Raw genomic sequence first — 16,677 nt, 5'->3', positions numbered from 1 at the left:
AGAGATCCATCTGCCTCTACCTCCCGCCACCACCGCCCAGCTTTGGTTGGTTTTTTTGAGACAGGGTTTCTCTGTGTAACCACCTTGGCTGTCCTGGAACTCTCTTTGTAGACCAGGCTGGCCTCGAACTCACTGAGATCCACCTTCCTCTGCCTCCCAAGTGAGGGGATTAAAGGCGTGCGCCACCACCTCCCATCTCCATCTTGGAACTTTCCAGACAGGAGTCTTTGCAGGCTGATGAGATGGCTTAGTGGGTAGAGATGCTGTCATTGAGCCTAACAAGTGACCATCCCCTCATGGTGGAGGAAAGAACCAACTCCCTAACCTCAAGCTGTGTTCTGACCTCCACACTCGCTGTGTGCATATCCACATACACCCACAAAAAAAAAATAAATGTAATTTACACTTTTTTCCAGGGATGGTTTAGCCTCTGAGGACATCAGGCACATACAGCGCACATACTTACACGAGGGCAAAACACTCCAACACATTAAGTAAAATAAATACATCAAATAGACAGGTTTTTTTCAAAAGGCAGAATGAAAGAGGAAGATACCCCATGTCTTCCTCTGACCTCTGCATGTGCAAGTTCAGGTGTATGCATTCATGAACAAATAATACACAGAGATAGATAGATAGATAGATAGATAGATAGATAGATAGATAGATAGATAGATAGTAGATAGATAGTAGATAGATAGATACATACATACATATGCAGTAAGTCATGATTGTATCATTATGGCGCACACAAATACGGCTGTGTTCACGTGGGATTGATGTAAGGAACAGATGTCATATAGCTTATAAAAATAGTTGTCCCCAAAGAGTCCCCTCCCCCACAGGTCCTGAGGTTGAGCCTAATCCTCCATAAGTCCTCTGCCTTTCTGCTGAGGCTGGACTGTTGCCCTAAGAGGATTGGAGCATTTACTAAATTAGTCCTGTCCAGGGACACAGGAAACAGACTGCATGAGGTGGAAGGGGAAAACAATAAGAGAAACAGACAGCTATGGGGGCAGGGCAGACATAGGAAGAAGAGGGGACAGCCAGAAAACGCAAGAGACCAAGCACATAGCTGTAACCCCCGCAGGTGGGAGTCAGATTTTTATGAGTTTGAGGACAGCCAGGCCTATGTAGCAAAACCCTGCCTTTAAAAATGATGGTGGAATCATCTTAACCACTGAGATGGCTCAGTGGTTAAGAGAACTGACTGCTCTTCCAGAGAACACAGGTTTGGTTCCTAGGGGCTTGGATATGCTCTTCTGGTCCAAGAGCACTGCCTACACATGGTACACAGACATACAAGCAAGCAAAACGCCCATACACATGCATTTTTTTTAAAACTGAAGGGACTCCATATTCTAAGAAGGTACCAACAAAGTACAGTTCTTCCCGCCCCCAGATATGGGATGTGGTGACTGTATTGACTCCCCATCCCTTGCAATCTCCCCACCTATAATAATAATAGTGTCTATTTGCTGCACTGCTGTGATGATTCCAACAGTTAGAACTGACTTGTTTTCTTTTTGCTCTACTAGGACTTGAACCTAGGGTCTCCAACATTATAGATGAGTGATGTGGGATTCCCCTCTGTATGCTATGAATATGTTTATTACCATTGATTATTAAAGAAGCTCTTTCAGCCAATGACTTGTAAAGTCAGACAGGAAATCCAAACAGAGATATAGAAAGAAAGTAGGCAGAGTCAAGGGGATGCCATGTAGCTGCCAAAAGAGAAAGACACCAGCCACCAGTCAGAACCTTACCAGTAGGCCACAGCCTCATGGCAATACACAGATTAATAGAAATGGGTTAATTTAAAATGTGAGAGTTAGCTAGAAATATGCCTAAGCTATTGGCCAAGAAGTGTTGTAATTGATATGGTTTCTGTGTTATTGTTCAGGTCTGGGCAGCTGGGAAATGAATGAGCAGTCTCTGCCTACAAAATGGTGACTAACATGGGGCTCAAACCCACCAGCATGAAATTAAGAGTCTCATGCAAATGTGACTTTAGGTGATTGCCCAGGCAGCTGGTTGTCTCTGTCATTTCTTTTACCTTTCGGGCGTTTCTTGATTGTATTTCCTGTTTACTCAAGTAATATTTCCCTTCTCAGGTTTTTGATGGGGCTTAAGACTAGATAGTGGCCGGGCGATAGTGGCGCATGCCTTTAATCCCAGCACTCGGGAGGCAGAGGCAGGCGGATCTCTGTGAGTTCGAGACCACCCTGGTCTACAGACCTAGTTCCAGGACAGGCTCCAAAGCCACAGAGAAACCCTGTCTCGAAAAAAAAAAAAAAGACTAGATAGTGGTAGTTAGTTTCCTCTTATGACTTAGTCAAGCCATTTCTAATATAAGACTTGGACTCTTTAGGATAGAATAACTATTAAAACAATTAGCATATGTTTCTTGCCTGATGTTGTTCATGCTGGTTGTAATTCTAATTTTAATTCTTGATATTTTTTTATTTTTATTTTTAACTATCATCATTATTACTATTATATATACAATGTTCTGCCTGCAGGTCAGAAGAGGGCACCAGATCTCATTACAAATGGTTGTGAGCCACTATGTGGTTTCTGGGAATTGAGCTCAGGATCTTTGTAAAAGCAAGCAATGCCCTTAACCACCAAGCCATCTCTTCAGCCCCCAATATTTGTTCTTATTGTATATAGTTTTGTATTAGGCTTAGAACTCTCTTATTTAGAAAAAATGGGGAGGTGCTGTGGGAACTCCGTCAGCCAATAGCCTTTAAGATACTGGCCCATTTTGGGAATGGTCTCATATAATATATATATATATATATATATATATATATATATATATATATATATATACAGACAAAAAGTATAAAGTATGTGCAGGCCCCTTGGCTGCTGGGTTGGGTTCCAGTTGCCTGTGCACACAGAGGACTGTGAATCGCTAGTCTTTCTGTGAGTTTATCCCCCTAATAAATTCTGAGTTTAACCCCTAATAAATAAACCTTTATTATACTCCACTCTGGGCTAGTGTGGAAATTTTTCATACTGCAACAGATGAGCACTGTATCACTAAGCCACGTCCTCTGACCCTCACTGGGGGATACTAAGCAGGGGTTCTACCACTGAACCATACCCCAGTTCCTCCCTTGGGGATTCTAGGCAGCAGCTCTACCACTGAGTCACACTGCCACAATCTTTTAAAACTTATCTGTGATGAGGTCTCATTAAGTTTTCTAGGCAGAGCCGGGCGATGGTGGCACACGCCTTTAATCCCAGCACTCGGGAGGCAGAGGCAGGCGGATCTCTGTGAGTTCGAGACCAGCCTGGTCTACAAGAGCTAGTTCCAGGACAGGCTCCAAAGCCACAGAGAAACCCTGTCTCGAAAAACCCAAAAAAGAAAAAAAAAGTTTCCTAGGCAGGTCTTAAACCTGAGATCCTCCTCCTCAGCTCCCATGTGCTGGGATCCCAAGCCTGACCCACCTACCCTGGTCATGTATCCCTTCTTAGTTGACTTTCAGAAGATACGGAGAAAAACTTTGCCATAACAGGAAAATCTCTTCCCACCTAGCCAAGTTTGCCCCTCCAAAAAAAAAATCACACAGAAACAAAAAGAAAAAAAATCACTCAAATTTGAGTGGGATCTAACATTTTTAATCAGTTTCACTCTGGGTAGCCAGGGAAGGGAGACCTGAGAGGCCAGAAAGTGGGAAAAAAAGAGAACAGAACAGAGAAGCTAACATCAAATGAGGGGGACTCCTGGTCCCCTAATCTACAACCGTTTTCCTGGTCAGTCTTATGACTTGGAATGTGGGATTTGTAGGAGGAAGGGAGAGTGTTATGTAGCCCAGGCTGGCCTCAAACTTGCAATATAGACAAGGATGACCTTGAACTCTTACTCCCCCCTGCCTCCACCTCCCTGTGGTGACCAAGTGTGTGCTACCACTCCTGGCTTATGAAATATATATTGGACATACTCTGTAGATATCTAAAAGATGGGCCCATGAACTGGGCTTCCAGCCTCTTGATGAGATTCAATTTCTACAGACATCCAGAAGACCCCAGCACTGGTGCCCCCGCAATCTCACCTGGGAACTGGTGACTAGGTTCTAATACATTCTATTCATCTTTCAAGTCCTCCCAAATATTCATATTAATCTTCTTTTGCATTTTGCTTTTGTCCAAGACATAGCCTCCCAGCTCAGTTTAGTGGCACATGCCTGTAATATCCATACAGATACATAAATCATATATACACATAAATCAAATGGACAACCCCTTAAATCTACCATGAAAGCTTGACATTTGTTAACTTTAACTGTATAAAAATTTCCAACTGAATTTAGAGGTTTCACTCTGGAGCCTAGGCTGGCCTCAAATTCCCAGAAATCCCCCTTGCCTCAGTTTCTTCCATTGTAGGATTATAAACACTGAGTCAGCACACCTGGCTTAGGGCACCGTGAGTTCTGACTTAAACATTCTCCAGGTAAATTGCAAGACAGATTTCCTTTCTCTCTGGAGCACATTCTAAGCACCTTTACTGAAGTCTTTGGAAAAGCAGCAGACACACACATCACAATCATGACATCTACTGATTGCTCAGGAGAGGCAAGAGCCTCTTTCATTGATGGGGTAGGCTGTACAGGGGCTAGGCTCTCTGATGAAGCTGAGATTGGACTGAACCTGAGGCTGACTGTCCACAGCCTTTGGCAGGATTGCTACTTCCTGTCCCTTCCTGGGGGCTACTCTCCTGGAATCTAAGCTGGAGGAGGCAGATGGAGCCCAGAGAGGGTGCTTCAGTTGGAAGGGGGAAACAGGAAGCCTCTTCTACAGGATCTGAAATTTCCAGGCACTCTGATCTTTGTAGTCCAGAGGGTCCATGGGGTTGTAGGTGAATTTCCAGGTGCCTGTGGGGTCCTTGAATTCCAGGCTGTCCATGGGGCTGTAGGTACTGTAGCTCTGGCCTGACAAGGAGGTAGGGGATTGGGCCAGAGACGGCCCCACAGAAGGGCCTGAGAGAGGGCTGAGAGCTGGACCCCCTAATTGGGGCACCATGGGAGAAAGGTAGGGATCCAGCCCACTGAAATAGGAGCTTGGAGACGCATAAGCGGAGGGAGAAGAGCAGAAAGCAGAGGCAGGAGCATAGGTCATGGCATAGGGGGCTGAGGTGAGAGAGGGCCCTGAGGCCACTAGCCCAGCTCGCTGGGCCTCAGGCAAAGGAGACTCCGAGGCCGGACTCCAAATGGACACAGTGGCCACTGCTGTGGTAGGTGAGCCTGAGGGACCAGGCAGAGATGGGCTGTAGGAATCTGAGATGCCCAGAGGGTCTGTACAAACATCTGCAGAGGGCCGTGGGGATGTGCCTGCCTTCCTCTTCGCAGGGCGAACCTTGACCTGTCCGCCTGGGGGCTGCTGCTGCTGTTTCTGCTGCTGCCGCTGCTGTCTGCATTTCGCTCTGCGATTCTTGAACCATACCTAGAGGGAGAGAGTGAAGATGGGCGTGAATAAACTGGGAAAAGAGCTGAGTCCTCAGGTGGCAAGGGAAGACAAGGCTGACAGAAAGAGGCACACTTCATCTCTCTGCACCCAACAACGGGGCAGCTCTGTCCATGAGCAGTGTACCCATTCAATCATGCACATACACATGCACACAGAAACCTACATGCACCAATCACACATATTTCATAATACAGGCAATCATACATATATGCATCTATCAGTCTATGTGCATCACCTACCAACCTGATACAATCATGCATTATCCCCATATATATGCATGCAGTCATACACATATACACATACATACCTGCATGCACTCAGCCACCTACCTGATGGCGTCATGTATTATCCTCACCTATATATAAAACAATCTTGCACATATGCACACATTATATTAACATGCTCTTGCTCATAAAAATGAACAGGTAATCACACATGCAATGTATCATATTTGCATATGCTCATCAACAATTTTTCATATTGATTCCATAATACCAGGGCTAGGGATGTACCTCAGTGGTAGAGCATTTGCCTGGCTCCCACACCACAACATACACAAACACACACACTTCTCTCACCCACAAATCCTCTCCTTCACCTAATGATCGTGCATCCACTTTCCTCTATCACTAAACGGAGACATCAGAGGGATTAATATTCTTCTACTGTGAGGAATATTAGTGTTACAGTACGCAAATCATACAATTGCAGCAGAGGCTCACTGTTTAGCCCAGACTGGCCCAAATTCAAGGCAGTCCTCCCGTCTCTGCCTCCGACATGCTGAGATTACAGGGGTGAGTCATCATGCTTAGTGTAGTATTCTAGAACAGTGCGTGGAAGATGCTATGAAGTAGGGACGCAATAGCACCGGGGTTTCGGGTTGGAATTAAAAGCACCATGATCCATGTGGGTCTCCTGGGTTGTGAGCTGACTTGACTGATGGATGAACAAGCTTGGTGACAGGACAAATCCTGTGAAGCTAGGCTTGCTGAGACAGGCCTGTTGTAAGCAGGAGGCTGAAGCAGGATGATCTGAAGCTAAAGGTCTGCAGGGCTGTAGAGTGAGTTCAAGGCGCGCCTGAATAACTTAGACTTTCTCACAATGCCAATGCTGCAATGGATGGCCCCATGCCTATCTGCATATGCACAGTATATGCCAGTGGCTTATAAAAGAAGATGGTGAAGAGGAGGAGAAAAACAAAAAAGACAGGAATGAAATGGAGGGGGGTCCAGAAGTACTTGGAGGGGAGGAAGGAGTAGATATCTCAATATATTGTATCCATGTATGAAATTACCAAAAAAATAAAATTATATTACTTACCTAAAATTTTGAAATTATAATTACATCATTTCCACACTCTCCTTCCAAACCAAAGAATAACTAAAAAATAATAAAATAGCCGGGCGGTGGTGGCGCACGCCTTTAATCCCAGCACTCGGGAGGCAGAGGCAGGCGGATCTCTGTGAGTTCGAGACCAGCCTGGTCTACAAGAGCTAGTTCCAGGACAGGCTCCAAAACCACAGAGAAACCCTGTCTCGAAAAAAAAACAAAAAAAATAAATAAATAAATAAAATAACAAAATAGTCTAGAGAAATGGCTCAGTGGTTAAGAGTGCGTATTGCTCTTGCCAAGGACCCACACGGCATGACTAACAATTGCCTGTATCTCCAGCTCCAGGGAATCTGATGCCCACTTCTGTTCTCCCCAGGCACTGCCCTCACACACACACACACACACACAAATGAATATAATTAAAAATAAATCTCTAGTCGGGTGCAGTGATACAACACCTTTAATCCCAGCACTCAGGAGACAGAGGCAGGTGAATCTCTTTGAGTTCGAGGCCAGCCTGGTCTATAAGGCTAGTTCTAGGACATGCTCCAAAATTAGAGAAACCCTGTCTCAAAAAAAAAAAAAAAAAACCAAAACAAACAAACAAAAAAAAGACCTAATCTCAAAAATAGTTTTAGCCAGGAGATGGTGACCACGCCTTTAACCCAACTCCCTCTTCCTCCCTCCCCCCCTCCCCCCCAATGAGGAGGCAGTACAGACTGGTCTCTGTGTGTTCAAGGCCAGCCTGTTCTACAAAGCAAGTGCCAGGATAGCCAGAGCTGTTACACAGAAAAATCCTGCCTTGAAAAAAGAAGGAAAAAGAGGAATGAAAGAGAAGGAGGAAGAAAAGGAGGAGAAAGAAGGAGGAAAAAGTGGAGGAGGAGGAAGGAAAGAGAGAAAGTTAAGTGGCGTAATTAGGGAAGTGAGGGATTTGGGCTATTTCATAAATGTCGTTGTTACCCTGCGGCCTCTCCGTCTTTCCTCCACCCTAGATCTGATAACGGCTCACAGATCGCAGTAAGGGTCAGGTGGGGTCCAAGGAGCAGAACATCCTACCTGGACCCTGGACTCAGGCAGGTTGATCTTGAGAGCCACCTCCTCACGGGCGTAAACATCCGGGTACTGAGTCTTGGAAAACAGGGCCTCCAGCTCTTCCAACTGGCTCCTGGTGAATGTAGTTCGCTCCCGTCGCTGCTTCCTGGGAGCGCCTGTGTATGAGTGAACGAAAGAATCCTCAGGTTAGCTAGCTCTGCTGACTGGATGCTCTGAGGTCCAGTGAGATGCCTGCCCAGAAGTTCTTTCTGTACATCCATCTGCCTAAACAAGGGCTGTATTTATTCCCTGACCTTCTAGCACTGGCTCAGTCCGCGGGGGAACTGGAGCTGCTTTCCAGTCACATGTCCACAGGAGGGAACCACTTTTAGCCCTGCAAGGATTTGCTCCTCGTTTTGTTCTCATTTCTCTCCTACCTCCTTCCCCTCCTCCTTTTATTCCTCCTCCGCTCTCTCTTTCTCTTCCTCTTTCTCCTCTTTCACTACAACAGGGTTTCATTATGTAGCCCAAGCTGGTCCTGAAATCCTGGGATCCAGTGATTCTCCTACCTCAGCTTCCCAAACAGCTGGGACTACAGGCAGGGGCCATTGCGCCCTACTGAACCTTTTTATGCATAAACTCATATTCAGTTGAAGCATGATGTTGTTAATAACCAAGCACTCTGGCCCATAAAAGTGATGTCTTAGCTGGGCGATGGTGATGCACACCTTTAATTTTAATCCCAGCACTTGGGAGGCAGAGGCAGACGGATCTCTGTGAATTCAAGGCCAGCCTGATCTACTGAGTGTGTTCCAGGGTCTAAAGCTACAGAGAAAGCTGTCTCGAAAAACAAAAAAAGGTGATGTCTCTGTGGTTCAACTTAATATGAAAGGAAAAAGAAAGTGGGTTAGCAAGATGGTGCAGCGTGTAAAGGATATTGTGGACAAGCCTGAGGACCTGAGTTCAGTCCCTGGGACCCACAGAGTAGAAGAAAAAAAACTCCCAAAAGTCATCCTCAGACCTCTGCAAGAGCCATGGCACCCATGCCTGCTGCTCCCCACGCTGCACACAAACAGAAATACAATGTTTTCTTTGTTCTCTAAAGAAAGAAAAGGCCAGGTCAGGTGGCTCTGTCTTTAATTCCAGCACTCAGGAGGCAGAAGCAGGTCAATCTCTGAATTTATAAACCTGGTCTACATAGTGAGTTTCAGGCAAACAATGCCTGCATAGTGAGAGCCTGTCTCAGTAAATAAAAAAAAATGAATAAATAAGAGGGAGAAGGAAGGAAAAAAGGAAGGAAGGAAGGAAGGAAGGAAGGAAGGAAGGAAGGAAGGAAGAAGAAAACTGTTAAATAATAAGAATCATGGTAGAGAATAATGGTGCGCAATTACAATCCCAGCCCTCTAGAGACTGAACCAGTAGGCTGGGACCTGATGTTCCTAAAAGACAAGCTGGGAAGAAGGAGCATACTTACTTGAATATGGAACACCCTGTGGCATCAGGTCCACACTGGGGCCACTCAGAGTCAAGGCGTTGACCGAATAGTGAGGCCCCGGGTTCATATACGCCATCATGATCTTCAGTGACTAAGGCCCAGAAGAGGGCACCTACAAGAGAACAGGGTGTTCAACAGTTCACTCTGCCCACCGCCCAGACACTGACAAGCTGATACTCACTCACGTCCTCTTAGAACACAAGAGAGGCCAGCAGATCTGTGTGCTCAGGTCAGCCTTGTCTTCGCAGTGAGTTCTAGGGCCTCACTGCGCAGCTTTAGCTGGCCTGGAACTCAGTTTGTTTATTTTTTGCTTATTTGTTTGTTTTGTTTTTCGAGGGAGGGTTTCTCTGTGAAGGTTGTCGTGGAAGGTTGTAGGTCACGCTGGCCTCGAACTCACAGGGATCCACCAGCCTCTGCCTCCCGAGTGCTGGGACTAAAGGCGTGCGCCACCACGCCCGGCTCTGGACCACCCAGTTCTGGAACTCAATTTGTAGATCAGGCCACAATACCCAACTTAAAAAAAATGTTTTGGTTTGGTTTGGGTTTTTTTTTTTTTTGGTTTTGTGCAACAGGATCTCGTGTAGCCTGGGCTAACATTAAACTAGCCAAACCTGATTTGGTATTTCTGACCATCCTGTCTCCACCTCACAAGTGCTGGGACCACAGACACTAGCCATCACTCCAAATGTAGGCAGAGTGTGTCTGTGTGTCTGTATACATACATACTTTGTCTCTCCTGGAACTTGCTCTGTATTCCAGGCTAGCCTCAAACTCACAGAGATCTGCCTGTTTCTGTCTACCGAGTGTTGGGATTAAAGGCATGTGCCGCCACACCAGCATATATTTTTTTGAGCCAGGGTTTTAGTGTTTAGTTCTGGATGTCCTGGAACTTTCTTTGTAGACCAGGCTGGCCTTGAACACACAGAGACCCACCTGCCTCTGTACCTCTGCCTCCCGAGTGCTGGGATTAAAGGCTGTGCCTCTACCACCCAGCTTTTATATTTTATTTTTGAAAGAAGATCTTAGATAGCTCAGGTTGACCTCAAATTTGCTAGGTCACTGAGTATGACCTTGAACTCCTGACCCTCTTGTCTCTACCTCTCAAGTGCTAAAATCACAGCTCAGTACCACACCTGTATTATGTGGTGCTGGGTACTGAGTTCAGGTCTTCACACATGCTAGACTCGCACTCTACTTAATGAGCTACATCCCCAGTTCTCACTGGTCTGCTAGTCACCACATAGGGTAGGATCTGGCCAGCAAGCCCCAGGTATCTGTCGGTCTATGTTTCACCAGCACTGGGATTATGAACTCTCACCATGCCCATTTTTTTAAATCTGGCTTCTGGGGACCAAACTCAGGTCCTCAAACTTGCACAGTCAGCAGCTTACTAAATAAGCTGTCTCTTGGAACCACCCTCAGTGAGTCCAAACTGGCCTCAAACTCACAGCAGTACTCCTGCCTCAGCATCTGGGATGACTGCCAAAGTCAAACTCTATACTAAGTGTATATGTTACATATTCTCTGGTATGTCCAAATTATAGATAATTATAGACATAAAATGTTTGTTATGTATGTATTTATTATTTAATATCAAGTTTTGAACATATTGTACTACATAATATGTATATTCCCAGGATGAAATCCAGTGCAGATTGTGCCATTGTTTGTGTTTTTTGAACACGGCACTAACTTTCAGCACATAATATATAGGGACTGGAAAGATGGCTCTGCAGTTAAGAACACTTGGCAGAGGACTAGGGTCCGTTCCCAGCCCCCACACGGTAACTCACATCTAACTCCTTCTTCAGACCTCTGTGAACATGGTATGTACATGGTGCACATGCATACACTAAAGCACACATACATACAAAATAAATAAAAAAGGGGGGACTGGAGGCAGACATAGTGTCTTTAATCCCACTCTGGAGGCAGAGGCAGGAGGATCTCTGTGAGTTTGAGGTCAAACTGATCTACAGAGTGAATTCTAGGACAGCCAGGGCTATGTAGAGAGACCCCATCTGGAAGGAGGAGAAAGAGGAGAGGGAAGGGAAGGGGGAAGGGTAGGAACTGGGAAGAAGACTAAAGAGTTAAGAGCATTCATTGCTCTTCCAAAGGACCCAGGTTCGGTTCCAGGCCCCACACTGGGTGTTCCACCTATGTTCCAAAGGATTCTATGTCCTGGCTCCAAAAGCACCTACATCCATATGCACATTCCCGCAAGCATACACACACATATACATAATTTTTAGTAATGAAAATGTATTCTAAAGAGCAGGGTGGGGCGGGGCGGGAAAGGATGCGGATGCTGGAAAGTGCCTCGGGATTAAGAGCTCTTGCTACTCTTCCAGAGAACTCAAATTCAGTTCCAAGCACTCAAATCAGAAAGCTCACAGCTGCCTGTAACTCTAGCTCCTAGGGACTCAGTGCCTTCCTCTGGCCTCTGTAGACACCCTCGCTCAATTGCGTATATACACCAATAATATTTTTTTCATTTTTCAACACAAGATTTCTCTGTGTAACAGTCCTCGTTGTCCTAGAACTCACAGGCTAGCCCCAAACTCAGAGACCCACCTGCCTCTGCCTCCGAAATGCTAAAATTAAAGGCATACGCCACCACCGCCTGCCTCAAAAATAAGCTTTTTAATCTTAATAATAATAATAAACGCTAGCACATGGGCTGGAAAGGTTGTTAAGAACATCTGTTACACCATACAGCCCTGAGGACCTGAGTTCAGATCCAGAACCAAAGTTAAAAGCCCAGCTTTGCTGGGTGTGGTGATGCATGACATAAATCCCAGCACTTGGACTGGAGAGACGACTCGGTGGTTAAGAGCACTGGCTGCTCTTCCAGGGGTCCCGAGTTCAATTCTCAACATGCACACATCTGTAGTGGGGTCTGATTCCCTCTTCTGGTGGGCGTGAAAACTGAGCGCTCACATACATAAAATAATCTCCGTGAGTTCAAGGACAGCTCCGTCTACATAGTGAGGTTCCAGGACAGCCAGAGCTACAGCAAGAGAGACTCTTCTTTCTCAAAAAAAAAAAAAGGGGTGGGGGCAGGCTTAATGCCATGAACTCCTCTAACACTAAGGCTGTGAGAGGCAGACACAAAACAATCACCAGGGCTTGCTGACTCCCAGCCCAGATCCAGGCTCAGGGATAGACGACAGCTGGTGTCCCCACAGGCATGCACAGCTCCCGACACACATGAGCATACACCACACACATACACACAAAAACTAAGGCTCGGGGAGTAAAGCATGTTGCCGAGCCAGACAGCCCAAGTTGGTTTCCCAGTACCCCCATGGTTGAACAGTGGTTCTCAACTTTCCTAACGCTGCAACCCTTTAACACAGTTCCTCATGTCATGACCCCCCAACCATAAGACAATGTAATTTTGCTACTCTTATATTCTGATATGCAGGATATCAGGCATGTGACCCCCAAGGGATCATGACTGACGCACAGGTGGTAGGAGAGAACTGGCTCCTGCACGTCATTCTCTCCTACGGCCAGAAGCACCCAGCTAGCACACTGTTGGACCCTCCTCCCTCCCAATAGAGGTGTGGAGGCTTACCCTGTCTCAGTAATGACAACAGAAGGCCGGTGGTGTGGGTCAGCTGACACAGAGCTTGCCTCGATGTGCAAAGCCCTGGGTTCAATCCCCAGCAACTCATAATCTGAGCAGGGTGGCACACACCTATAATTCTAGAACTCGGAAGATGGAGGCTGGAGGGTCAAGGACATTCTAGGCTACTTACGCGTTGGAGGCCACCCTGGGATACATGAGACCCTGTCTCAAAAGGGGGGCGGGGGTGGGGGCTAAGGAAATGGTGAAGAGATAAGAGTGTGTACCGCAAAAGCAAGGGAACCTGAGTTCACTTCCTAGCAAAAAGCCAGGCATGACTGCGCATGCCTATAATTATAGCATAGTAGGGCCAAGATAGGTGGATCCCAAGAGCTGGCTACACAGATGGCTTAGTCAAATGTCCAGCTTCCAGCACAGTGAGACCTTCTCAAGGGAACGAGGCAGAGGTCAATGGAGGAAATATTGATGTCAACCTCTGGCTGCCATATATGAAGACACATTCAAATATATGCACACACTTATGTGCATACATTACACACACACACACATACACACACACACACACACACACACACAAACAAACGTACTCGAGAAGAATCCCAACAATCTGCAGGTGGAGACAGAAGGATGGAAAGTTCAAGGTCATTTCCCAGCTGTTAGCAAACTCAAGACCAGCCTGGGCTACAAGAGACAGCTTTAAAAATAAACAAAAGCTGGCAGTGTTGGCGCACACCTTTACTCCCAGCACTCAGGAGGGAGAAGCAGGCGGGTCTCTCTGAGTTTGAGACCAGCCTGGTCTACAAGAGCTAGTTCCAGGACAGGCCCAAAGCTACAGAGAAACCTTGTCTCGAAAAAAATAAAAAAGCCGGGTGGTGGTGGCGCACACCTTTAATCCCAGCACTCGGGAGGCAGAGGCAGGCGGATCTCTGTGAGTTCAAGACCAGCCTGGTCTACAGAGCTAGTTCCAGGACAGGTTCCAAAGCCACAGAGAAACCCTGTCTCGAAAAACAAATAAATAAATAAAAAATAAAAATAAACAAGTAAGAAGTCAGGCATGATGGCCTACACCTTTAATCCCAAGTTTGAAGCCAAACTGGTCTATAGAGCAAGTTCCAGGACAGCTAGAGCTGTTATACAGATACAAAACCCTCGAAAACTCAAACCAATAAACAAATAAATAGAAAACTAGAAAGATGACAAATGCTGCAGTATTAGCTGAACTTTGCCATTACTTTCTTTTTCCTTAATATTATGTGTATTTGTTTTGTCTATATGTATGTCTATGCACCATATGCATGTAAAGCAGAAACCAGAAATAGGTGTTGGATCCTCAGGAACTTGAGTTGCAAGACAGTTGTGACAGTTGGCTTCACATTGACAGAGATCTGCCTGCCTCTACCTCTCAAGCACTAAAATTAAAGGTTTACACCACTATCCCCTGCTACATGTCTCTATAATTGTTTTGAATGATCACAGACCCTAAAAAATCTGCTATAGCCATTGAGGCAAAACATGTTGCTAGTCAGGCGCGGTGTCTCCACAACACTCTGCAGGTGGAGACGGAAGGATCAAAAGTTCAAGGTCATTTCCCAGCTATGTTACAAACTCCAGACCAATCTGGGCTACAAGAGACAGCTTTAATAAACAAATAAGTAAAAAGGCAGGCATGCTGGCACACCTTTAATGCCAGCACTCGGGAGGCAGAGACAGGTGTGTCTCAGTGAGTTTGAGGCCGAGCCTGGTCTACAGAGTGAGTTCCAGGACAGCCAAGGATATACATAGAAATCCTGTCTCCAAAAACAGGAAAAAAACAAGCAAAAAACCTCTGAGACCTACATGGTGGAAGGAGAGAACTGACTCCTACAAATTGTCCACAGGGAAGTCAGGACACAAGTATACACACACTCACATACACATGCGCACATACACAAGCGCACACACACAGTATGATATGTGTGTATGTGTGTGTGTGTGTGTATAATGTGTGCTTTAAAAACAGACAAAAAATTCATAAGAGTTGGAAAAATACAAGTGGGCATAGTAGTGCACAAAGACCAGGAATTTGAGACCAGCCTCAGTTACATAACAAGTTCAAAGCCACCCTGCACTCCATAAGACCCCCATCTCAAAATAAAATAAAGGTGGGGGGAGATGACTCAGTGGGGAAAGCATGTGTTCTGCATCCATGAGGATCTGAGTTCAGCTCCCCAGCACCCAGATAAAAGCTGGGTGCAGAGATCTGAACATGTAACCCCAGTGTTGGGGGAGCAGAGATACACAAATCCACAGGACTCACTGGCAAACTAGCCTCGGCTCAATGGGGAAGTCCACATTTAGTGTCAGACATTGTCTAGAGTAGGCTGGGTGTGGTGGCGGACATCTTAAATCCAACACTCAGGTGGCAGGGGCAGGAGGATTCCTTAAGGATCAAGGCCAGCCTGGTCTACATAGAGAATTCTAGGGAAAATATAGCAGGAGGAGAGAATTTGGGAAAACACTCAAAAATGTCAGTCTCTGGGTTCCACAGTCACTCTCTCACAAATACACATACGCTACACACATTGTATACATACATACATACATACATACACTCACACATCAGGGATGTGTGCTGAGATGGGACATTCCGCCTCTGAACATCCTCAGAGTATTAAATCCATTCCCCCTAAAAGCCACTTCTGGATCAGAACTGGTCCCCAGCTATAACCTCACTCCCTCCTACTGTGATCCTGCTTCCCCATGCACTCCCTAGATTCTCTACCCTACGTTATTAACTGTTCAGATAACATCTCAGATCCATCTTCCAGTCAAACTGTACCGTGCTCTGAAAACACCGCTAAAACTATAATGCCCTTCTTTCTTCTCTCTCTTCCTCTCTCTTCTTTGGTCTGCTCAGCCTCATCCATCAAAGACTCACCTTTGGGAAGAAGAAATGGGGACTCTGCTGGTGGCCAGGACCTGGAGGGTGTCATCAGACAACAGGAACTAGAGGAAATAGTTCCCCTCCTATGGGGCGACTTTAATCCTGAGCGGAGAGTGATGTCATCTACCGTGGCCTAGATCTCGAAGGGTAATCCCAGCCAAGATGCGGGACTGACTAGGCAACAGGAGGTGACATTGGCTGGGGGAAGGGCACTGTCTGCTTAATCCCACCCTGTCACCACCCCCATGGTGACATCTTGGCAATTAAGGTTGATGAGGGAGGGAGGGAGGGAGGGAGGGAGGGAGGGAGGGAGGGAGGGAGGGAGGGAGGGAGGGAGGGAAGGAAGGCTCAACTCCTGCCTACAACCAGGAGCTGCCACTGTTTCCTGAGGTCTGACCTAGTGTCCCTCCCTCCAGATTTAGCAACCATCTGGAAAGCACAGAGAGGAGTGTTCAGTGCCCCTGGGAGACTGAGAAATGAGGGGCACAGGGGTTTCTGGATTGCTCGCTGTCGTCCAGGCTAGTTTTGAACTTGTAAGTCTCCTGGCTCCGCTGGAAGAGCTAGGATGACATACCTATGCCACCAGCCCTGGATGAGCGAACTAGTTCAGATACGAAGTTCTTCGTGCTTCTCCTTTTTCTAACCTCCCCCATCTTTGCCTTGATCTCATTAGACATTAAATTCCTTCCTCTTCCTTCTCATTACCTTCACTTTGTTTGGGCTCTCCTGTGACTCAGTTTCTTCTCCCTTTGGGCCTCAGGCTGTACAGTTCTCCTTATCAGCCTGTGTACCAGTCACAGCAGCCTATGATCCCCCCATTAATCTATC

General features: G+C 46.3%; 1 protein-coding gene across 1 annotated transcript; it reads right to left on the bottom strand.

Annotated features, from left to right (window-relative positions):
• Positions 1–3,611: 3,611 nt before the first annotated feature.
• LOC142841835 (cone-rod homeobox protein) lies at positions 3,612–9,446 on the bottom strand. Its single transcript, XM_075958964.1, has 3 exons — positions 9,314–9,446; positions 7,864–8,015; positions 3,612–5,451 (listed from the first exon to the last, which is right to left on the bottom strand). The coding sequence occupies exons 1-3, from the start codon at positions 9,411–9,413 to the stop codon at positions 4,804–4,806; spliced, it is 900 nt and encodes a 299-aa protein (XP_075815079.1). The 5' UTR covers positions 9,414–9,446; the 3' UTR covers positions 3,612–4,803.
• Positions 9,447–16,677: the final 7,231 nt, after the last annotated feature.

The sequence above is a fragment of the Microtus pennsylvanicus genome, chromosome 1, assembly GCF_037038515.1.
Source record: "Microtus pennsylvanicus isolate mMicPen1 chromosome 1, mMicPen1.hap1, whole genome shotgun sequence".
In the NCBI taxonomy this organism is placed as follows: domain Eukaryota; kingdom Metazoa; phylum Chordata; class Mammalia; order Rodentia; family Cricetidae; genus Microtus; species Microtus pennsylvanicus.
The sequence above is the reverse complement of the archived record's forward strand: the minus strand, read 5'-3'. Positions and strand labels throughout refer to the sequence as shown.

Bases quoted from the DNA above. Each gene is read 5' to 3' on its own strand.
- LOC142841835 (XM_075958964.1), bottom strand. From the start codon at position 9,413: ATGATGGCGTATATGAACCCGGGGCCTCACTATTCGGTCAACGCCTTG. The intron at 8,016-9,313 runs GTAAGTATGCTC...ACTCATACACAG, and splicing joins ACAGGGTGTTCCATATTCAA to GCGCTCCCAGGAAGCAGCGA. The intron at 5,452-7,863 runs GTAGGATGTTCT...CTCTCCCTCTAG, and splicing joins TGCCTGAGTCCAGGGTCCAG to GTATGGTTCAAGAATCGCAG.